At 40.3% G+C, this 23,806-nt stretch overlaps 1 protein-coding gene across 8 annotated transcripts in view; it reads right to left on the bottom strand.

The window, feature by feature from the left end:
• The window catches only part of LOC6031318, a 39,828-nt gene that overhangs the window by 7,549 nt on the left and 8,473 nt on the right, over nucleotides 1-23,806 (bottom strand). For 6 of the 8 annotated variants that reach the window (XM_038255488.1, XM_038255486.1, XM_038255492.1 and 3 more), the window contains exons 2-12: nucleotides 11,812-12,195; nucleotides 9,521-9,735; nucleotides 9,109-9,282; nucleotides 6,267-6,694; nucleotides 6,066-6,176; nucleotides 5,843-5,995; nucleotides 5,388-5,776; nucleotides 5,222-5,327; nucleotides 4,770-5,162; nucleotides 4,500-4,704; nucleotides 4,330-4,434 (exon numbers count right to left, since the gene is read on the bottom strand). In XM_038255488.1, coding sequence (XP_038111416.1) covers nucleotides 4,330-4,434; nucleotides 4,500-4,704; nucleotides 4,770-5,162; nucleotides 5,222-5,327; nucleotides 5,388-5,776; nucleotides 5,843-5,995; nucleotides 6,066-6,176; nucleotides 6,267-6,694; nucleotides 9,109-9,282; nucleotides 9,521-9,735; nucleotides 11,812-11,879 — 2,347 coding nt within the window. In that variant the 5' untranslated portion in view covers nucleotides 11,880-12,195. Of the gene's footprint in view, nucleotides 1-4,329; nucleotides 4,435-4,499; nucleotides 4,705-4,769; nucleotides 5,163-5,221; nucleotides 5,328-5,387; nucleotides 5,777-5,842; nucleotides 5,996-6,065; nucleotides 6,177-6,266; nucleotides 6,695-9,108; nucleotides 9,283-9,520; nucleotides 9,736-11,811; nucleotides 12,196-12,653; nucleotides 12,838-23,806 lie in introns of those variants that run through there. The other 2 variants (XM_038255490.1, XM_038255493.1) reach the window with 2 other exon arrangements.

The raw sequence follows: 23,806 nt of genomic DNA, 5'->3' as shown, positions 1-23,806 counted from the left end.
AATATCGCGCCGCCGGCCATCGCTTACACGTGGCCTGCCTTCGTGTACCCTGCGTCAGCCGCCGCCTACCGTTTGGTGTACCCCTCGTCATCTGCCGCCGAAGCCGCCCTCGTGAACTCTACGCCATCAGCTGCCGCTGCCACGCTGCATGCTGCTTCAAGCCAACCGGAACCGGAACGCCTGAGCCGAAGCATTGTGGAAGCCCCTTATCCCCCCGTCACAGTCGAGCCGTCGCCCGGATGCGCCAGCCTGTCCGCTTCCTGCCAAAGCCGTTCCGGTCCTGTGAACGGGGATGGAGATGGGGTCTTCCAAAAACCCTGTTCAGGCAAGTACCTCCGTCGTTCAGCATTGTCCGCCGCTGAGGTCTTTCCACCTTCCAGCGCCATCACCTCAACGTCCATTGTCCGCAATATCGCGCCGCCGGCCATCGCTTACACGTGGCCTGCCTTCGTGTACCCTGCGTCAGCCGCCGCCAACCGTTTGGTGTACCCCTCTTCATCTGCCGCCGAAGCCGCCTTCGTGGACTCTACGCCATCAGCGGCCGCTGCCACGCTGCATGCTGCTTCAAGCCATCCGGAGCCAGGAGGTCAGACATCCCTGCCCCGCGTCATCACTAAGCAGCCGAGCGTTGCTGAGTCTGATTTCACCATCTACTACCAGAACGTCGGCGGTTTAAACTCCATCGTCGATGAGTACTACACGGCCTGCTGTGGCGCTCCATATGACATTATCGCCATCACCGAGACATGGCTGAACAACAACACCCTCGCTTCTCAAGTTTTTGGACCTGACTTCGAAGTCTTCTGGTGTCACCGTGGACCGCAGAATAGCACTAAATCTCATGGCGGTGGCGTTGCTATTGCGGTACGTAAAGACTGGAATGCTCGGATTATCGAAAATACTGCGTGGAACAACATCGAACAGGTTTGGGTAGTTATCAAGTTGAGAGACCGCCATCTGTACCTCTGCAATATTTACATCCCCCCCGATCGGACCCGGGATCTTACGCTGTTCGAACATCACCAACTCTCGGTGTTACATATCCTTTCACTTGCTGCTCCCTCGGACGAGGTGGTTATTTTAGGCGATTTTAATCTTCCGGATTTGAAGTGGCGCCATCTCAGAGACGGTTTTTTGGTACCCGATTGCGACTATTCTTCATTCTCGACAACTGCTACAAGTTTACTCGACACGTACAGCACTGCCCAGATGCGACAGCTGAACGGTATTAGGAATGAAAGTGGGAATGTACTTGATCTCTGTTTTATTGCTGGACACGACACGGCTCCACCATTCACGGTTGCTCCGGCCCCACTCGTAAAGGATGCCGCCCATCATCACCCTCTGGTCCTCACGCTCACCGCGAAACGGGACACAGTTTTCACTCCCACCTCACTCTCGGTCCGCTATGACTATCGCAATGCTGACATCAGCAGTGCAGTTGAACAGCTTTCCAGCATCGACTGGGACAGCATCCTAGACGGTTCAGACGTGGATGCAGCAGTTCAGACCTTTTCCAATGTTCTCGCATACATCATTGATCGCCATGTTCCCAAGAAGAACATCTCCCATAACACTCGCATTCCATGGATGACTCCCGACCTCCGCCGGTTGAAGACAGCGAAAAAATCGGCACTTAAACTGTTTTCCCGAAATAATTCCCTACCACTAAAAGATTATTATCGGCGGCTGAATCGCTCCTACAAATCATTGAGCCGACACTGTTACTCAAACCATCTTCGCCAAACCGAACGTAAGCTGAAAACGAATCCCAAGGGCTTCTGGAAGTACATAAACGAACAGCGAAAAGAAAGTGGTCTCCCTTCCTCGATGTCGCTCGAAGGTGAGGTTGCTTCGTCACAGGAAGACATTTGCCGCTTGTTTGCCCGTAAATTCTCCCGCACGTTTGTTAACGAGGCTATAACTCCTGAGCAGGTGTCTTTAGCAGCCAGTAATGTCCCGCTGAACGGACAGTCAATTAGCTCTATCAACGTGAACGCATCCAGTATTGCCAGAGCCATCTCCAAGCTAAAGTCGTCGTGCTCTTCAGGTCCTGACGGCATCCCATCTATCATACTCAAAAAGTGCATCGCTGGCTTAGTCCGCCCCCTTCAACATCTTTTCAACCTGTCCCTGTCCAGTGGAACATTCCCGGCGCTTTGGAAAATCGCCTATATGTTTCCGGTTCACAAAAAAGGCGACAAGCGGAACGTCGACAACTACCGTGGCATTTCCGCACTTTGTTCTACGTCAAAACTGTTTGAGCTAGTTGTCTTGGACCCGATATCTTCCCACTGTAGAAGTTTGATCGTCGACACTCAACATGGATTCCTGCCTGGACGTTCAACGACCACGAACCTGCTGGATTTCACGTCCTACATCCTCGACGGTATGTCGAAAGGTGTTCAAACCGACGCCATCTACACCGATTTATCAGCAGCCTTCGATAAGCTGGACCACGATATTGCCGTCGCCAAACTCGAAAGGATGGGTTTCAGCGGAAGTCTGTTGAGGTGGCTTCGCTCGTATCTCATTGGCCGATCACTTTGTGTTAAAATTGGTGATCTACTCTCGTTCTGGTTCCCTGCTAGCTCTGGCATCGCTCAAGGAAGCCACTTAGGTCCGTTAGTATTCCTATTGTACTTCAACGACAGCAGTCTGGCGCTTCCCCTCCCTATGCTTGTCATACGCCGATGATCTGAAATTATTTCTCCGCATTCACTCCATCGAAGACGCCCTACTTCTTCAAACCGCCCTGACAACCTTTGCTAATTGGTGCTGTTCCAACTGCATGGTCCTAAATCCGAAGAAATGCTGTATCATCTCTTTTTCTCGCAAAAAAAAAGTTGACCACATTTGAATATCGCCTACACGGCGAAGTCGTCCCGAGGGAACGTTGCGTGAAGGACCTTGGCGTCCTCCTAGACTCGGAAATGACGTTTAAACATCATATTTCTTATATTGTTGACAAAGCTTCCAGACAATTAGGCTTCATTTTCCGAACGACTAAGCGGTTTACTGACATCTACTGCTTGAAATCCCTGTATTGCTCGCTTGTCCGCTCGACTTTGGAATACTGCTCTTCCGTCTGGAGCCCATATTACCTGAACGGTGTAAAGAGAATCGAGGACGTTCAACGCAGGTTCATCCGGTTTGCCCTGCGTCGCCTACCCTGGAACGATCCCTTCCGTCTCCCCAGTTACGTGAGTCGGTGTTTGTTGATTCATCTGGACACCCTCGAAGTTCGCAGGAATGTCGCGAGAGCCCTTGTGGTTGCTGATTCATTAGCTTCAAGATTAGATTGTCCCGCTATCCTGCAACGTATCAACCTTCACGCCCCCATGCGACCCCTACGCGACACTAACATGATTCAGCTTCCTTCCATCGTACTAACTACTGTATTTATGGCGCCTTCTCCGGTATCCTCCGAGTTTTTAATCGTGTCTCGTCTATCTTTGACTTTGGTTTGTCCCGTGACGCCCTCAAGGTTAGGTTTTTGTCATTTTTTAGAAATGTGTAGTTTTTATTTTAATGTATAGTAATTAAGTAGTTTTAGTTAAGTTAATCATTGGGGCGCATATACGCCTGTTGATTCGCACACAATAAACCACTATGAAAAGTGACAGGTCATTTTAGACGTGCGACGTTACACTTGAAAACCTGTACGTTTGTGTTCAAAATATAACAAGTTTAGCATGAAAAATATTTAAAAACATAAAATTTTCTTTTATAGACCAAAATTGAGCATGTTTACAAAAGCTGGTAATTTTTGTTTACAAAACTTTTGAAAAATGGTTCAAACTGCAGTAAGTTATGTACAACTATACTAAAGGAAACTATGTACGAAAACCCAGCCCAATTATTTAATCTTGAGGCTGATTCCAGTGACTGTGAAAATGCAGGGATCAAGTCTCCCTAAACGCACTTTTTTAAACAATTGATTGGAAAAATAGTATGACGATAAATTTAACATCAAATGCGTAAGGGTTTTGGAGTTGATATGTTTATCAAACAATTCATGTATAAAAAATATTTTTTTGAATAATTTTTGAGTGTTTTCTTTACATATCAAAACAAAGAAAAAAGATCTCTTGGAAGTTTTTTGCAGCACTTCTTAGAAAAATGTGTGTAACTCAATCTAAACATTTTCTAATTTTTTTCTTTGTTTTCTACAATGAGTTTTAGTCAATTTCGCACAACTTTCTAGAACAAAGCTAATTGTTTTACCCCATGCTGACGAGATACAGGCTTGGGATCAAGTCTCCCCGGGGATCAAGTCTCCCCACTCTCCCCTACATATTTTGCTTTGGTAAAATAAAATTATCTAACCTGCGATCTGCCGCAGCGTTCCGTCCACCACGATGATGTTTTTGTTGTGCAAAAATAATGGTCCCATCTTCCAGCAAAAGTGCGTCCACAGCTTGGTTGTGGATCCTGACGAAAATATGACAAAATCCAACTGTTGAACAAGCAACATTGAAAATTAGCTCTTTACTCACCGGTAACTAAATTAGAATTCCTAATAAGCGTAATAATCTCCGTCTCGAGCAGCCCCTCGCGGGCCGCCAGCAGCAACGAAATGATGAACCGCGTCACGGCCGCCGTGAATTTCTCCTCCAGGATAACGAACACCTTATCGCTAATGTGGGACACGGACGTGTCCGTCAGATCCGTCACGCCGAGCCAAGCCAACCACCAGAGGATCTGTAAGAACGGAGCAGAAAAAGGTTTAGTCAAGTGTCCCCTGCTCATGCTAAACCATCCCCTACCTTTGCTTGAACGGAGATTTTCTCGTTGGATTTCTTCCAACTTTCAGGTAACTGTAGGGCGCCGTTGGCCGAGTAGATGTCGCCACCGCCGAAGCACAGTACGTCTTCCCACTGCTCCTGGGTGAACGGCATCAGATAGAGGAAGCTTTCCGCGTCACCGATCTTGTCCTTCAGCCGCTTGAGCACTTCTTCCTGTTCTTGCGCCAGCTGGGCCACATCCGTGCAGTTGGACGTCACGGTGAGTATCAGCTTGACGTTATCCAGCAGCTCTAGCGGTAACCACCCAAGGTCATCCAAATCGCGTAAGCTGTCTACGGAGTCGATTAGGATTGTGACCTGCTGCTTGCTGGACTCGATTAGTTCCTTAAGCGCTTCCGAGTAGGACTCAATAGTCTGGAGAAGGGATATTCAAGTTACGCAAGCTACCTCTAAGCAACAACATGAGAACTTACATGGTTACACCTGGTTGGCGTGCCCTTAACTAGCACCGACAACTGTTCCGTAATGGATCCCAGAAGCGAGGTGACATCCGAACTCAACGTAGTCAAGTTGGCATATCTACAAAAAATATAAAATTACAAAACCCCTTCAATCATCAAAATTCCACCAAGCACTCACCTCAATACTAGTTGCGACTCCGGCAGCCAGGTGTGCACATTGTGGGAGATTTTCGCCACCAGAGCACTCTTGCCGGCGCCCGTTTTGCCGTAAATCACCAGCGGTTTCCGCCGTTTGCTGGTGAGATACTCCTTCACGCGGTCCGTAATGGAAAAGTTGGCGCAATTTTCGTTCAAAACGCGTGAGCGCCGATTGACCTCCTCCAGTTCGCCCAGCAGTCGACGATCGACGCCAAACGTGCACATCGGAATCGAGTACTTGCTCGCGTGCTCGTCGATCACGGCATCGATCACCGACGAGAGGCAGCCGTCCAGCAGGCTCGCGAACTGATCCTGCTGCTGGCCCGCGTTCGCCGGGATGCGGATGATGTGCTTTTCCGCAAGGTGGCTCTGCAAGAATTGGGAGGATTCAGTTCGCTCTGAGATGGTGTGATATGATGGATAAGAACATGATACCTTAAGATCATTCTGAATATTGCTCAATCTTCGGATCATTTCCGCCTCCACCGACGAGGAGTTCTCCGTGACCTTCAACGGTGCGACGGAGTTCTGCACCCAGATGCACCGCTTCGACAGCTCCTGGTTGATCAGTACGGTATTGTTGATTTCCTGAAATAAGCGAAAACAAAATCGTGCTTATTACGCATTTCCCCAACTTCAAACAACCGCAAAACCCCACCTGCTCGACCACCGTGGTCAGGTAAGAGTCGCGCAGCTCCTTCGAGAAGATATCAATCAAAATTTTCAGCAGCGTCGACAGCTCCTTCTCCGATTCCTCCGACGAAAGGTTCTGTGCAAGGGAGGAAAATCAAGCATAATCATCATCGTTACCTTCCACCGTTTGCAAAAAGCAAACAAACAGAGCAATAAATCACCATACCGAGCTATTTTTGGCGTTCAGCCGGTAGCACGCCGGTTGTGATTTGTCATCCAGGGTGTACCACCGCTCCAGGATGGCCCGGTCGGCCGCCGGGCTGGACTCGGCCACGGTCTGCAGGGCCGTCGCAAAGTCCTGGCTCTCGATGGTCAGCGGCAGCAGCGGATCGCCCAGGGTCGAACTCAGGAACAGGATTGGAATGAGATACGAGTCGCACGATTGGCGCGCAATTTCCGCCAGACAGTTGGCGGCCAGATCGTGGCCACCCTGGGCCTCCAGCGGACCGCTGAACCACTTGTTCACGTCGAAGCCGCTGCCCTTCGTCTGCATCACGTGCAGATCCGAAACGTGCAGCTCGAAGCCCCGGCTCTGGCATTTCTGGTTCAAGCCCTTGTACACATCCCGCAGGACGGACTTCTCCGACTGGTAGCCTGTGAAACCAGAGAGAGAGATAGCCATGACACAAGTGGTAACGACAAAAAATCGAAACATATCTCCACCCGAATTGCCATCATAAATCTTCCGCCAAATTAGAGTATTGGCAGCCGTTGGATAGCTTACGGTACGCCAAGGGTGCATGGATAAAAATAACCGAGAAATAAGAGAAGAGGATAAGGCCCAGCGTACAGTACATGGTGAACCAGGGTGATTTGTTTCACAATCTATCATTGAACCGAAAAAAAATTAAATCTAATTGATTCAATGTTATGACACAAATCCGAATTATAAGCAATGAATGGTTTGTTAGATCAAATCAAAAACCAAAACAGTGTTGAAAAGTATAACTTTTCGATACAACTGCTAGCACAGAGTAACCCAGAGTGAGCAATCCGAAGAAAAGTCATTTCATTTTTTTGGCTACATAAGGTTTGCTGGTAGCAGGCCTGCGATGTACCACAAAGTTGAACCAAAAATCAAGAGACAGTGTTAACTCTGTGTTACTCTGTGGCTATAGTGTAAATTTGAACACTGCTATTTCAGGTGATGATAAGTAGTAGAGGTGGACAAAAAGAGCGTGCCGCTCAAAGAGCCGGTTCACTAAAAAGAGCGCACGAACCATGGCTCACAAAAAAAGAGCTGCGGTTCTTTTTGAAACTTTGGTCTTTTGAATGAACCATTCCAAGATGGAATGATTTTTAAACATGTGTCTATTTTTAGGTTTATAAATATATTTCATTGAATTTCCAACAAATTGTAGCAATAAATTTGTCTTTGATGATTTAAAATTTAATTTCAAATATTTCAATGATTATCGAAAAAGGAAAGCCAAAATTGTTCCACGGCTTTTTCAAGGTCTTAAGGATGCAACTTTCTCATCTATAAATAAATATAAACAACATTGATGCCAAGTTTTCAAACTCATGTTTTCAGCACCTATCCTAGTTTTCTATGAAATTCCAAGAGTGAATGACTTTCTAAACAAAATTTAAAAAAAAATGTACAGCTGATCGTACATTACAGTATTACCCGAAAACAAAATTGGAAAATTTTACCAAAAATCCACTAAATAGCCGAGATTTTGGAGAAAAAAAGCCTCTTGCCTGATGAAACTTAAGCATTTATAGACTATCGAGCAAACCAGAATGTAGAAAAGACTTCGCAGATTATTTTCCCTAAAATACAATATCAGCATTTGTTCAATTTTGGCAGAAATAAACGCAATTTCGTAAAATTAATAGCAATTTTCTCTTAAATCTAGTAATTTTTAGGTTCGAGTAGAAATCTTGACAAAGGGACCATCATATTTATAATTTTTAAGCGCATCTTCTCGTCTTCGTTTTTTTAATGATTTATAATAATATATAATAAGTCCAGTAAAAACACTTAAAAAATCACCCCATAAAAATATCCGTTCCATAAACATTTTGAAAAAGAGCAGAGAGCCGCTCTTTTTAATGAGCGAACGAAAATGATGGCTCCTATTAAAGAGCGATTTACCCCACCTCTAATAAGTAGGCAATTTCGTCACTATAAAGTGACAGGAAAAGTAGGTAAGTATTTTCAAAACTGAATTAAAAAAAAACTTTCATAAACTACATTGGCTTCAATTCAAAACATTTCACGTCAAGTTTGATTACCACCGTGGTGCTAAGATAATTAATCGATTCTTTGACTCTTTTCATAAAATTCCATATGTTTTCCTCGTTATAAATATAGCGAAAACTTATATTTTTCTCGTATGAATAAAAAAAAAAACTTTTATTCTACGAAATGTATACTTCTCTCGTTTTATCCTCTCCTTGCTTTTTTAAGTATTTCACTTGGCCATCTTATCTAGATGTTTTTTTTTTCTGATATTACTGTACCAATTCTACAACCTCTAATAATTATCTTTTGTCAATTTGCTACAAAAAATAATTCAGTCAAAAACACAAACATAAATAAGCCTTGAACTTGCCTATGAAAAAAAATAAAAATCAATGGCAAAGTCATAAAAATATCAAAAAATTGGAAAAAAAATGGAAAATTGTTTACTGGATTACTTTTTAATTTCAATAACCAATTTACTTTACTAAGTTTACTAAAATGTTTTGTAAAACATTTTACCTTTAGCGTTGATGAGTTTATCTAAAAAATAATTTTCAACACATTGATGAAAATCTCTTTAAAAAAAATCAAAATTGGATAAAATTCAAAAAAATCTTCTGCAATTCAAAAACCATTTATTGAAAATTTATTGATTGTTTGAACAAATGTTTGTTGTAGAATTAATGTTTTTTAGTCTTAAACACTTTTAAAAATAACAAAAAAGTAATTTAAAGCTATTGTTTCATCTCAATTTTGTATTGTTAATTTGTATTTATGAGCCACCCTAATCGAACCATCCCCCCGGAAATCCACTCACCATCATCGGCCGCCAGTATGTAGAGGACGATTTTTTTGTATTTATCCGTGCGCCGGTTGGTCGAGGGCTTGCCGTACAACGGTGTCAAGCTCTGGGGCAGGCTCTGCTGCAGTGGCATCGCCGGGATGTCACACGGGGGCGTCGCGGCCATCGAGCTGTTGGTTGTCGAGTCTGCTGAAGGAACACCAAAAAAAATCGGAAGGGAAAAATAGAGCAGCGGCACGCATAACGAATTCAATATGGGTAAGGCCAGGCATTTGTGGAAATTTATTTTCCCAACGTTTGTCGAGCTTTTTTTTCAAGAAATTAAGTATGTAGTAATTATATCAGTATGAAGATCTTTTCACAGTAGCCGTTACATTAAATCTCATAAAATGGTCTTCATTAAATTATTGATGAAAATGCTACCAACCGGACAGCGTGATGGACTGCACGTTCTGCAGGGCCTTCTGCTGCGCCTTGTTGCCCTCGAAAGCCAAAGGTGGCCCGCCGCTGGCGGTCGAGTTGTTCGACACCGGGCCCGTGCCCGACCCGTCGGAAGTGACCTCCGGGGCCGCCAGGGGAGCTTCCTTCGCATCGTTGGCTTTGCCGGTTTTGCTTTTGTCCGCGAGCTGGTACGAGGGAGACCTGTCGGAAGAGAAGATAGAAGGAGAAGAAAAATGTTACAAAATCAATTCCACGTGTAATACGACGCGTGGCGTATCGCTTATCACCTAAGAGTAATGCGTTTGCGGGACTAATCGACGTCATCGGAAAACATATTTTGCAGGAGGAACTTCACGTTCAGTTGAGTTGATATCCAGAATTTAACATTTTAACTGCACCATTTTTCAGCCATACTAGCAGTCTTATAAATTTCATCTTAGGGATTAAGAGAAATTATTTTTTGATAAAAATGGATTTCGATACATTCATTGAACATAAAACACCATGCGTCTCCAGCAAACTATACTGGGAACTCATTTCGATGGAGTAGCATGGTACTTTATGTTCAATACATGTACCGAATTCCAATTTTGTTTAAGTCATATCACAGAATATTCATCATTTTTGGATATTTTTTGATAAATGTGTTTTTTGTGAAAATCGTTAAAAACGCTTTTATGAAGACCACCCTATTTTGGATAGGACCATCGAAATCGCAAAACGAAAAAAAAAATAGATTCTAACTATCTTGGCTAAGTAACTCCTATGCCAAATTCGAGCCAAATCGGAGCTCTTTTGATCTGAATTCTGCTGGTTTGACGTCGAATCGCTGCATTAATGTCCATATAATTTTCTTGGCAATAAAGCAAGTAACTATAGTTCGTATCAATTTGATGCCTTCGGGAAAGTTGCACATAGTGATAAGAACTATTACTACTATAGAGCAATTCCAGCCCAAAACAGGAATTTATTAGGTACTTTTTTTCTTTACCTTCTCCGATTTCAATGAAACTTTGTAGACATGTTATCCTACGCTTATGTAAGCCATTTTCGTGTATATGGAGCCAATTGCACTCGATAATGACAGTTGAAAAGGGCGTAAGTGTTTTCAATGTTTTTGTATTTCGTAATTTAAATATCGCTGTATCTCGAAGCCGTTGCATCGTATCAAAAAGTGGTCAGAGACAAACTTGTAGGAAATTTGACGGGCTTTCCGAAAAAAAATACACTTAAAGAAAAAAACATGCCACTTTTATTTTGACGTTTAGAGCATTATTCAAAAAAACTTTTTCAGTAAATGATTTTTGTATTTTTTTGGGTGAGTTACTCAATCCTGCATTTTGCGTGAGTCTTTTTGTAACATCTTAGGCTACAAAAATTTTGAACGAAAAAAAAATCGTGGGCTCACCTTCAAATTTGATATATAAACTTAAAAAACAAAAATTTTCATAAAAGCGGCATGTTTTTTTCTTTCAGTGAATTTTTTTTTCGGAAAGCCCGTCAAATTTCCTACAAGTTTGTCTTTGACCAGTTTTTGATACGATGCAACGGCTTCGAGATACATCAATATTTAAATTACGAAATACAAAAATATTGAAAACACTTACGCCCTTCTCAAATGTCATTATCGAATGAAACTGGCTCCATATACACAAAAATGGCTTACATAAGCGTAGGATAACATGTCTACAAAGTTTCATTGAAATTAGAGAGGGTCCGGTACAACCGATTCCCTATTTGACATGGAATTGCTCTATAAGAATTATAAAAAAAGGTTTCCCTCGGATCTGCTCGATGTCGGCCTAGTAAAAGTATGAGTTAAATCATATTTAAACAAAAATGTACATTTTTTTACAAATTAGTAACGCAAAAGCAAAATATTAAAAAATATACAATCCATTGTAAACTTTTTGCCACACATTGTTTCACTTTTTTTTTAATTTTCAATCGAAACACTTTTGGAAATTTTAGAACTTTCTCCAAATTTGTAACTTTTGACAGTAGCAAAACTACAAAACATTTTATGATAATTGTTGTTCCTGAACGAACACAATTTTCTAAAATTCTTGTTGCGTATTTTGGTAGATGCTTCTCAAATTTTACTGAAGGCTTGAATGGACGAACCAATTATGCAAAATGGCTTCCTTAGTCAAAACCAAAAAGGTTCAGAATTCGTGAGCTGCATTTGTTTTGTATTTAATTATAAGAAAGCAAACAAGTAACATATTGTCGGAGGCAATATAAAAAAAAAGTCATGAATCATAAAGCTGTACTCACTCCTCGGACTTCTCCGACGCGTTGTCCTTGTCCTTCTTGGTTTGCCCCGAGCTGCAGTAGTTGCCCATGTTCTAGCCTCCTTCTAGCCTGCTAGCCTTCTGCTACACAGTCTCTGCTGCAGTCAGTGCAGTCGTCTCCAGCTTCCAGCACTCTCAGACAAAACCCCGGATACCGGAAGTCACACGTCGGCCGTCGTGTCACCGTACGTTCTTCTGTCCCGCTTACAACGAGTAGAAGGAGCAGCAGCACTTGTCGACGACACTCATCAGTTTAATTTTCACTTTAATCACTATCATTGCAAACACTTGCTAGCACTGGATCTTCCCGTCTTGGCATATCACTTGACCAGGCGGCTCACTCACTAGTAGCCAAGCTCGATTGCATCTGTAAAGTAAGGTTACGAAATTTTGGTTGTAGCTTTTGGACTGAGTGCTTCCACCAGGACTGCCAAACTTGCTTCTCGGTTCGATATTATCTTCTCGCCACTTGGCTCAATTTCATGGCTCATCGATCTGCCAGCTTCGATAACAACACACAGTAGCAGTAGCTTGCATTACATGGCTTATCCGTAACACTCCACTCGACAGTCTCATTAAAGTGGGGGTTGCTTCTCTTTGATCCTTCAGCCGAAGACCACTTCTGAACCCAGGGTTCGGACGCAAAATCCACTTGTTGTTTCCCTTCTAGTGTACAAGCTAGGAACGTTTACGGTGGCCTTCATCCATCTATCGGTATCGTGCACATAATAATCAATTATCCAACCATGTGTGAGCTGGTTCAGGTGATACACACCTCCACCCCCGCAGTCCCTGTATAAGATCCATACAATATGGTTCAACTACCACCACGACGAAGCACAGGAATGCATCGCATCGAATCCGACGGGACGGACCGACAGGGTTTGAGGATGGTCAGTACTAAACTGGTACCGAAGCTCATCACGGCATCACCAACACCGTGAGTTCTTCCATACGTCTAGCAGAACGTGCGCTCTACAAATCACATACAAACGCGACGACGACGACGACGATGCCAACGATCTACACAAATAAAGTACATTTATTTATTTATTTTTTATTTTTGCAGTCTGTGTGAAGAAGGTATGTGACGATAAGTAGAATTTTGTTCGCTTTCTTCCACGATATTTCATTATTGCCGGCAACAGCTCGGTGGCTAGGACGATCACCACTTGAACTGGCAATCCAAAGGTCGTCAGTTCGAAATTCCAGGTGCAGACACAAACCAAAACTTTGGATTCCTGCGACTACTGCGACGCAACGTTTGCGCCAGAGAACGCCAAGAACTGTGGGTTGTAGTACGGGATGAATTCGCCACAACCGCCAATTTGCCCACAAGAGCAGAGAGACATATGGCAGCACATCTATATCTAAACACCATGCCGACACGCGGGCGAAAAAAAGACGAACGTGCTCGTGCTGTGTAACCCTTGATTGAGTCTGTCCAAACATGGGGGAATGAGGAAATCATGTCCTAAAGTTATCCAAAATAAAGTAAAATGATCCCTTTGTTATAAGCAGAAAAAAAGGTAAACCCAAACGTTATAGTGCTGGCTTAAATCAACGTGATCGTGATATCTTGTCTTATGTCGCTTTTTGACGTTCCGAAAAAAAAACTCGCTTTAAAGTTTGACCTTGAATAAACTATTATGACCATTATGTGCATTGTTCTGAAGTTTGGTTGCCGGAGTCCCGAGTTATAATTACAAATGTTTATAGTAGCCGGGCATGTACGTGTGTCAAACGCGTTCGGACTAAAAACCCTTTGGCCAGTTATCGCACTTACAGCAATTTGCAGGGTGTGTCAAGATAGCACGATCAAATCGAAACTTTTTCTACTTTTTCTGACATCAATGCACGTAATTTACAAGTTTTACCTATTTTGCCAGAGTATGATAACAATAACATCACTCTGTTACAAGCCTAATGTAATCTACAAAGGTTTATCAATAAAATACTGTAATTACGGAATGTTTTTGGTCCTTCCACATTCGTATGTATTCAATAATTTTGATTTTTTATTGTTAGTAAGCCTCACATTCACCTACAAACCAAGGGATAGCCACTCCGGCTCACAAAGTGCTCTGCTACTGTCTATCTGACCCCGGGTGGCCACGGCCGCAACCGGCCAGCCAAAGCAGAGCAGCTCCGTAATGACTTTGCTAACAAGGTATTCGACGGAGTGATAAATGGGTTTGAAACCTAACCAACAACATGCGCCCCGAGGCCGGGACGTAAACTCTCCTCCGACACGTTGGGGATCGTCCAGGTCTGCTTGGGGTTTGGTTTTGGATTGGATTGGATTGGCTCCCTTGTCGATAGTGCACTCTCTCAGTCTCTTCAACAGATACACACACACCAACAGATTGTTGTTCACGACGACGAAGCAGGCAAACGACCAGCTGAGTACTCAAAACTCGGTTCTGTATTCGCAAGAGGACTAAAGGCAAGACGCTACATCAGCGTTTTAATAACAATATGTATCGGCTTTTGGTATGCAGAGCCGAACGGTTAACACAGTTGATTGGCAAACAAAGATATTCCGGGTTACAGTCAATTTTTTTTTCGCGCTCGAAGATTAATAAAATAATGCCATTGAAAAATTTGATTCTTGTACCAAATAACCTGCTATCCACATTATTCATACAGACTTTAGAAGATTCCTAGAAGCAGCAAATTCAATGTAGAATTTTCCGCCTATGATAGTATTTTCTTTTTATTAACTTCTAATACACCACTTTTCAAATTAGACAAACACTGCAACAAACTTCACGAGACATAAAATTACGCGCGTGCTGATAGCGTAAATCGACCAGTGCACGAGTGCCATGTTCTTTAGGGTAGTGTGTCAAATATTTGACCCATTCTTAAGAAATTGCTTTACAAATATTTCCAATCAAATAAACTTAAATGAATAACTATGCTGATCAACTCTATCAACCAGCAGCGTCTCCCAGACGGTCACGAATATCGCGAGATCACGACGCGCCGTCAATCTCGATAGTCCACCAACGTCGCCCCCGTGTGTATAGTCATCGCCATCCATCACTAATCACAGTACAAACACCATTAGAGCCGTGAATGCATTTCACCCACGATAAAATCCATCCCGGCGAAGCAGCGCACAGTTACTTACACAAACATTCGTGCAATTACGGCATGCACACCGAGCACTACCACTTGCTGGCAAAAGAGTAGTACAATATTGCTGTTCTGCCAGGAATAGGTTATGGATTCGTATAAAATAGGCCAAATTTGAAATTATTACATTGATCATGTTTCAATAAAAAAAAATATTTTTTTTTAATATTTAAACAAAAGCCATAGTTGAGCAATTCTCTACCAATACCGGAAATGGATTTTATTTGTATTTTTTGATTTGGCTCAAACTTTGTGGGGGCCTTCCCTGTGATCAAATATGCTATTTTGTGTCATTGGTTCACCCATACAAGTCTCCATACAATTTTGGCAGCAGTCCATACAAAAATGGTATGTAAATATTCAAACAGCTGTAACTTTTGAGTGAATTTTTTGATCAATTTGGTGTCTTCGGCAAAGTTGTAGGTATTGTTGAGGACTTTTGAGAAAAAAATAGGTACACGGAAAAAAAAAATTTCAGATTTTTTTATCAACTTTTTTTTTTCACTAAAACTCAATTTCCCAAAATACGTATTTTTTGATTTTCGAGATTTTTTGATTGTTTTAGGGGACAAAAATCCGCAACTTTTGAGCCATAGAGAAACATGGTCAAAAAATCTGCCGTCGAGTTATGAATTTTTGAAAAAATAGTGATTTTTGGAAAAAATTGAAGTTTCATGCAAAAACAAGTTTGACATTATTTTTTAATGCAAAATTGAATTTGCAATCGAAAAGTACTTTACATATTTTTTGATAAAGGGCTCCGTTTTCTAGATATAGCCACCGAAAGTTTGATTTTAGCGAAATATTTGCAGTTTTTCAATTTTTAAAAATAGTGACCATGAGTGACCATTAGCCTGTCCCATTTTGAGGTCATGTCGAGGAATTTCAGGTGCTCACTTCTTAAATGATAGATTATGATGTTAGGAACAATGTTTTCTTAGACAAGAAAAAATAATAAAATACTTTCTCGCACCCCCTAGTCGATTTACTGAAAAAAGTCACTTTTTTGAACAAATTTTCTAAAATCGCTTGGAATCAATACAAAAACTGTTTCGATCAGGTGTGTATTATCTTCAAACGATAGGTTTTTGTCCATAGATTAAGATGCACTATCAATATTGGACCAAAATTTAAGTTTTGAACTCTCCCAGGCGGATTTGTGTCGAAAAAATCGCATTTTTTCGAAACTTTTTTCAAAAATGTTCATTTAATTTAGGGTAGCCTATTTTTCCCAGTGAAACCAATACATGCAGCTTGTAGGAAATTTCATGGCGAACATTTTTCCCTCTGAGAAAATGCAATTTCGACACTCCAGAGCCGAGATATTTTAGTTTTAGTGAGGAAAAAAAGTGCCAATTTTCAAAATTTCTCAGAATTCAGAAGCAAGGCCTACTAATTACACGATGTAGCAAGCATATGTCTCAAAGGTCAGGGTATGCTTTTTATAGTAATTTTGGCCGCTGAATCCGAATCTGAAATAAAATTTCGTGTAAACAGTGATGTTTTGGAGCTACACCCTTTTGGAATGTTATTTGCGTGTTTAAGAGGCAGTTTTTGTAAATATTGCTCGGTCTGTTCTTGAGGTCGTATCGAGGTGCTCCGATTTGAATGAAACTTTCAGCGTTTGTTTGTCTATACATGAAATGAGCTCATGCCAAATATGAGCCCTCGACGACAAAGGGAAGTGGGGTTAATCAGACATTGAAGTTTGAGGTCCAAAAAACATAAAAAATCGTAAAATTGCTCGCATTTTAGTAAAACTGCATCAATTCCAACTCTCTTAGATGCATTCGAAAGGTCTTTTGAAGCATTTCAAAATGAGCCATAGACATCCAGGATTTGTTTAACTTTTTCTCATAGCTTTTGCAAATTACTGTTAAAAATGTTTTTTTTTTAAACTTCAATATCTTTTTGCAACAGACTCCAACACCCATACTCTTTTAGTTCAAAAGTTAGCGAATTTCATGGACTATAAGCCTACGGTAATAACTTTTTGGCCAATCGCAGTTTTTATCATAGTTTTTCGATTTTTCTATAACAAACATTTTACAACGTTAGTTATTGTCCTGTAGGCATCCATAGCGGCACTTTTTAGTCTCAATTTTGTCATATTCGAAATCCTTGGAAAATTCAAACTCTCTTTGTCGTCGAGGGCTCATATTTGGCATGAGCTCATCTCATGTATAGACAAACAAACGCTGAAAGTTTCATTCAAATCGGAGCACCTCGATACGACCTCAAGAACAAACCGAGCAATATTTACAAAAACTGCCTCTTAAACACGCAAATAACATTCCAAAAGGGTGTAGCTCCAAAACATCACTGTTTACACGAAATTTTATTTCAGATTCGGATTCAGCGGCCAAAATTACTATAAAAAGCATACCCTGACCTTTGAGACATATGCTTGCTACATCGTGTAATTAGTAGGCCTTGCTTCTGAATTCTGAGAAATTTTGAAAATTGGCACTTTTTTCCTCACTAAAACTCAAATATCTCGGCTCTGGAGTGTCGAAATTGCATTTTCTCAGAGGGAAAAATGTTCGCCATGAAATTTCCTACAAGCTGCATGTATTGGTTTCACTGGGAAAATAGGCTACCCTAAATTAAATGAACATTTTTGAAAAAGTTTCGAAAAATGCGATTTTTTCGACACAAATCCGCCTGGGAGAGTTCAAAACTTAAATTTTGGTCCAATATTGATAGTGCATCTTAATCTATGGACAAAAACCTATCGTTTGAAGATAATACACACCTGATCGAAACAGTTTTGTATTGATTCCAAGCGATTTTAGAAAATTTGTTCAAAAAAGTGACTTTTTTCAGTAAATCGACTAGGGGGTGCGAGAAAGTATTTTATTATTTTTTCTTGTCTAAGAAAACATTGTTCCTAACATCATAATCTATCATTTAAGAAGTGAGCCCCTGAAATTCCTCGACATGACCTCAAAATGGGACAGGCTAGTGACCATTTCTATTCTATATTCTATATAGAATATATTCTATATTCTATATTAATAATTTTTTTGAAAAGTTCAGAAAATTTGCTATAAAATTGTCTAAGAGACATTGAAGATTGGACCTCTGGTTGCTAAAGAAACACGAAAATTGAAGTTTTCTAAGTCTCACCCAAACAGCCCACCATTTTCTAATGACGATATCTCAGCAATTAATGGTCCGATTTTCAATGTTAATGCATGAAACATTCGTAAAATTTTCCGATCTTTTCGAAAAAAATATTTTGAAATTTTTAAAATCAAGACTAACATTTTAAAAGGGCCAAACATTGAATATTACGCCCATTTAAAATGCTAGTCTTGATTTAAAAAAAATCATAATATTTTTTTCGAAAAGATCGGAAAATTTCACGAATGTTTCATGTATTAACATTGAAAATCGGACCATTAGTTGCTGAGATATCGACATTAGAAAATGGTGGGTTTTTTGGGTAAGACTTAGAAAACTTCAATTTTCGTGTTTCTTTTTCTTAAAGCGGCTCTATCTCAGCAACCCGAGGTTCAATCTTCAATGTCTCTTAGACAATTGTATAGCAAATTTTCTGAACTTTTCAAAAAAAAATATTTTTAGAAATGGTCACTCTTGGTCACTATTTTTAAAAATTGAAAAACTGCAAATATTTCGCTAAAATCAAACTTTCGGTGGCTATATCTTGAAAACGGAGCCCTTTATCAAAAAATATGTAAAGTACTTTTCGATTGCAAATTCAATTTTTCATTAAAAAATAATGTCAAACTTGTTTTTGCATAAAACTTCAATTTTTTCCAAAAATCACTATTTTTTCAAAAATTCATAACTCGGCGGCAGATTTTTTGACCATGTTTCTCTATGGCTCAAAAGTTGCGGATTTTTGTCCCCTAAAACATATCAAAAAATCTCGAAAATCAAAAAATACGTATTTTGGGAAATTGAGTTTTAGTGAAAAAAAAAGTTGATAAAAAAATCTGCAATTTTTTTTTCCGTGTACCTATTTTTTTCTCAATAGTCCTCAACAATACCTACAACTTTGCCCAAGACACCAAATTGATCAGAAAATTCACTCAAAAGTTACAGCTGCTTGAATATTTACATACCATTTTTGTATGGACTGCTGCCAAAATTGTATGGAGACTTGTATGGGTGAACCAAGGACGCAAAATAGCTTATTTGGTCATAGGGAAGACCCCCACAAAGTTTGAGCCAAATAAAAAAATACAAAAAATAAAAATGGTCGAAATCGGCCGATTTCGTAGAGAGTTGCTCAGTTTCATCATTTACATGGGAAAAGTGTTTTAAAATGCATTTTACATTAGTACAGTTGTTTTGCAATCATTAGTTTTCAAAAAATGTAAGATTGGACGAAAACTAAAATTTTAGCGAAAAAAAGTTTTTTTTCGCGATAATAAACATCGAAAAGTTTCAAAAATTCTAGAGATTTTTAAACCAACCCAAACATGCTTAAAATGATTCTAAACGCAGGGGAATGCATTTTAAATTGATTTCAGCTGAATGCACTTAAACTTCCATTAATTTTTTTAAGTTTTTAGAAAACAAAAAATTGCCCCCTGATTTTTCGGGCCAATTTGAAGGGGGAGACAAAAACTTTAAATCAAATTTGCCTTATAAATTATATACCATGCAAAAAAATGCAAGTTTATTTTTTGATTATTTGAAATTGAGTATTTTTATCTCTTTAAAAGTCTTCAATATTTTGAATATTCACCTTTTTATGTTGGGTTAAATGATTTCGGCAATTCCATTTGAAATGAGCCTAAGCCAAAAAAAAAGTTTTCCGACCGGGCTCAAATTTTTTCTGGGGGTTCCTTAGCCAAAATAATTAGACCCGTATTGTGTTTTGTTTGGCCGTTAGGGTGACCTACACCGCGCTAATCGTCCCAAAAACGGCAATTTTCGTAAATTTTTGCAAAAACCATATTTTTCAAAAAAAAAACATAACTCCGTGACGATTTTAGCTGTCTTGGAGGCAAATTAATTATTAATTTGATTAATGATTTGATTAATTTGCCTTTTAAGGAAAAATAATTTGAAATCCGAAAAAACCAGCAAAACATTTCAAAAAGTAATATGAAAACTTAAAATGGCGTTTTGACCGTGTCTGAACCAAAAAGCCTATATCTGAAAAAAAATTTGTCGGATTCCTCGGAAAATTTCACTTAACATATCGAAAAATTGGCGATGTCAAACCGTACGCTTCCGAGAAATGATTTTTTGAATTAAAAAAAACTGGATTGCTCGCCACGCGCTTGAACGGAAAAATTACGAAAATCGGCAAAAAATCATTTTTTGTTTTTCACTAAAACTGCGATAACATTAAAATTCCAGCGAAGACCTATACATGTTTGGGAACCAAAAGTTGCGTCTTTCAATAACGAAGATTTTGGCTTTTTTTGTCAAAGCCCAGATTATGGGACTTTTTCTCAAAACCTCGCTCCACAAGCTGAATATTGTTCCTTGACCTATTTTAGGACTCAGGGCCAAATATGAGCAAAATCGGTCATCATTTACCCATTGATACTCGGAGGTGAAGTTTATATGGGAAAATTCGAAAAAAATGTATGGAAAACCCAAGTTTCTTACGGTTTGGCCTGTACGGCACGCTACTTCCATCGTAATGCTCAACAACTTTGTAGAACATACCAAAGCTGTAAAACTCGATCCTGAAAAGTTATTAGCGATTTAAAAAAGTCATTTTTTGCATGAAAAACATTTTTTTCACCAACTTTAGGCTCGGGTATCAATGGGTTAATCTCATCCAATTTCGCTCAAAATTTACACAGATGCTTAAAAAAACACAAAAAACCGTTTTCCGCTTGTGGAGCAGGGGGTCATTTTTTCTGGGCACCCTAGTACTCACTCTTCTTAAATTCATACGAGCTTTTATTTTGTTATAAACCTAGGATTTTTTTTGTAAACCTTTTCTACCCAAAGGAGAATGGGCAAATTTGGTCCAAGGATGTACACGAACGGGACCAACTTTTTTCGAAAGATCTCGCCGAGACATGAAAAAAAGTCTTCTGGACCAACTCTCTAAACCCCGGGAATCAAATGTTACATGCTGTTGAAGTTTGAGCATTTTGAGTAAAAATATTCAAAAAATCGTATTTTTGCTATTTCTAAAATCATTTATAAAATCTTTGTTTCACTATGGATTTCGATTTTCTTGACTTCATTCGACGCGTATCAGCAAAAACTAGGAGTTCTGATATGTCTTAGCATGATTGAAACATGATTTCTCTTGTTTTTATCCGTTTGAACCGTTTGTGCAAGAGGCATCTCATAGAAACAAGTCGAAACTTCAAGGTTTTGAAACCGGATCCAACCCAGACTGCTTCAGTGAGTATGGAAGGCTTCAGTGCAATGTTGTAAAAACTTATTGGGATGGTCTGAGTCATCCGAGAACTCCTTGGAGTTAAGACCGGTGAGTCTACCGCCGTAACAAGCAAGATGTCGGTGGTTTTTGACCAAGGATCATACCCGCATGGCTTCAGTGAGTATGGTAGACTACTATGCTGATGTGTTGGAGTGTCCTGGGTTCTCCTAGGACTCCTTGGAGTTAAGATCTGTGGGTCTACTACCGTAACAAGCAAAATGTCGATCGGTTTTGACAACGGAACATACCCGCATAGCTTCAATGAGTGTGGTAGACTACTTTGCTAATGTGTAAGGATGTCCTGGGTCATACAAGGACTCCCTGGAGTTATGATCTGTGGAGCTACAGCCGTTACCAGCAAGAGGTCGACGGTTTTTGACCCCGGAACATACCCGCATAGCTTCAGTCAGTATGGTAGACTGCTTTGTTAATATGTAGGGATGTCTTTGGTCATCCTAGGACTCCCTGGAGTTATGATCTGTAGGTCTACGGCTGTTGGACTCCTTGGAGTTAAGATCTGTGGGTCTACTACCGTAACAAGCAAAATGTCGATCGGTTTTGACAACGGAACATACCCGCATAGCTTCAATGAGTGTGGTAGACTACTTTGCTAATGTGTAAGGATGTCCTGGGTCATACAAGGACTCCCTGGAGTTATGATCTGTGGAGCTACAGCCGTTACCAGCAAGAGGTCGACGGTTTTTGACCCCGGAACATACCCGCATAGCTTCAGTCAGTATGGTAGACTGCTTTGTTAATATGTAGGGATGTCTTTGGTCATCCTAGGACTCCCTGGAGTTATGATCTGTAGGTCTACGGCTGTTACAAGGACTCCCTGGAATGGTCCAGAACATCCCAACATAACAGCAATACAGTCTGCCATACTCACTGAATCTTTGCGGTTATGATGCGCGGTTAAAAATCGTCGACATTTTTTTTGTTATAGTGACCCAAATATCTTAACTCCAGGGAATCCTAGAATGACCAAAGACATCCCAACACATTAACAAAGCAGTCTACCATACTGACTGAAGCTATGCGGGTATGTTCCGGCGTCAAAAACCGTCGACCTCTTGCTTGTTAAGGCTGTAGCTCCACAGATCATAACTCCAGGGAGTCCTTGTATGACCCAGGACATCCTTACACATTAGCAAAGTAGTCTACCACACTCATTGAAGTTATGCGGGTATGTTCCGTTGTCAAAACCGATCGACATTTTGCTTGTTACGGTAGTAGACCCACAGATCTTAACTCCAAGGAGTCCTAGGAGAACCCAGGACACTCCAACACATCAGCATAGTAGTCTACCATACTCACTGAAGCCATGCGGGTATGATTCGTGGTCAAAAACCGCCGACATCTTGCTTGTTACGGCGGTAGACTCACCGGTCTTAACTCCAAGGAGTTCTCGGATGACTCAGACCATCCCAATAAGTTTTTACAACATTGCATGAAGCCTTTCATACTCACTGAAGCAGTCTGGGTCGGATCCGGTTTCAAAACCTTGAAGTTTCGACTTGTTTCTATGGGATGCCTCTTGTACAAACGGTTCAAACGTATAAAAACAAGAGAAATCATGTTTCAATCATGCTAAGAAATATCAGAACTCATAGTTTTTGCTGATACGCGTCGAATGAAGTCAAGATGAGCAAAATCCATAATAAAATAGAGATTTTATGAATGATTTTAGAAATAGCAAAAATACGATTTTTTGTACATTTTTACCCAAAATGCTCAAACTTCAACAACTTGTAACTTTTGAACCCCGGGGTTTAGAGAGTTGGTCCAGAAGACTTTTTTTCATGTCTCGGCGAGATCTTTCGAATAAAGTTTCTCCCGTTCGTGTACATCCTTGGACCAGCTCCCATACAAATTTGCCCATTCTCCTTTAATGTTAAAAAGCAATTTCTTTCTACCGCGGTTGACCAAAATCCATTTAATAATAGGCTCAGTTTTTTCGTAGCCTAATGTGTAAGACAAACTTGCCTCGCGTTTTCCTCAGCTTGCTGTTTTTGCATATGGGACAATTATGCTAACATGGGCAGCATAGTTCTTTAAAAAAAACGAAATGTTAGATTGATTTTAAGTATGGGAAAATTGAATGGCATGACGGTGAAATATTCCAAACTTTAAATGTAAAATAGGATATTGGATTGAAAACCGAGCAAAAACGGTTTCATTTACAAATATCCTGAAAAAAATGATATAGGTGAAAAAGTATTGTATGCATGAAATCTGAAATTTTTTTCAACGTTTTTTTTTTAATAATTTATATCCATAAATTCGGGATGACATCAAAGCCTTACAAATTTCAGAATTGAATTAATTACGTCAAATGGACCAATAATAAAGCTGCTTTAATATTTTATTTAATAATTCGCTTTAAAAAAAATTGAAAAACTAAGTTTAACAATTTGTAATATAATCCACAGAAAATAGGAAATACATT

The sequence above is a fragment of the Culex quinquefasciatus genome, chromosome 2, assembly GCF_015732765.1.
Source record: "Culex quinquefasciatus strain JHB chromosome 2, VPISU_Cqui_1.0_pri_paternal, whole genome shotgun sequence".
Lineage (NCBI taxonomy): Eukaryota > Metazoa > Arthropoda > Insecta > Diptera > Culicidae > Culex > Culex quinquefasciatus.
Note: the sequence above shows the minus strand (reverse complement) of the source record. Positions and strands in the feature narration are given on the sequence as shown.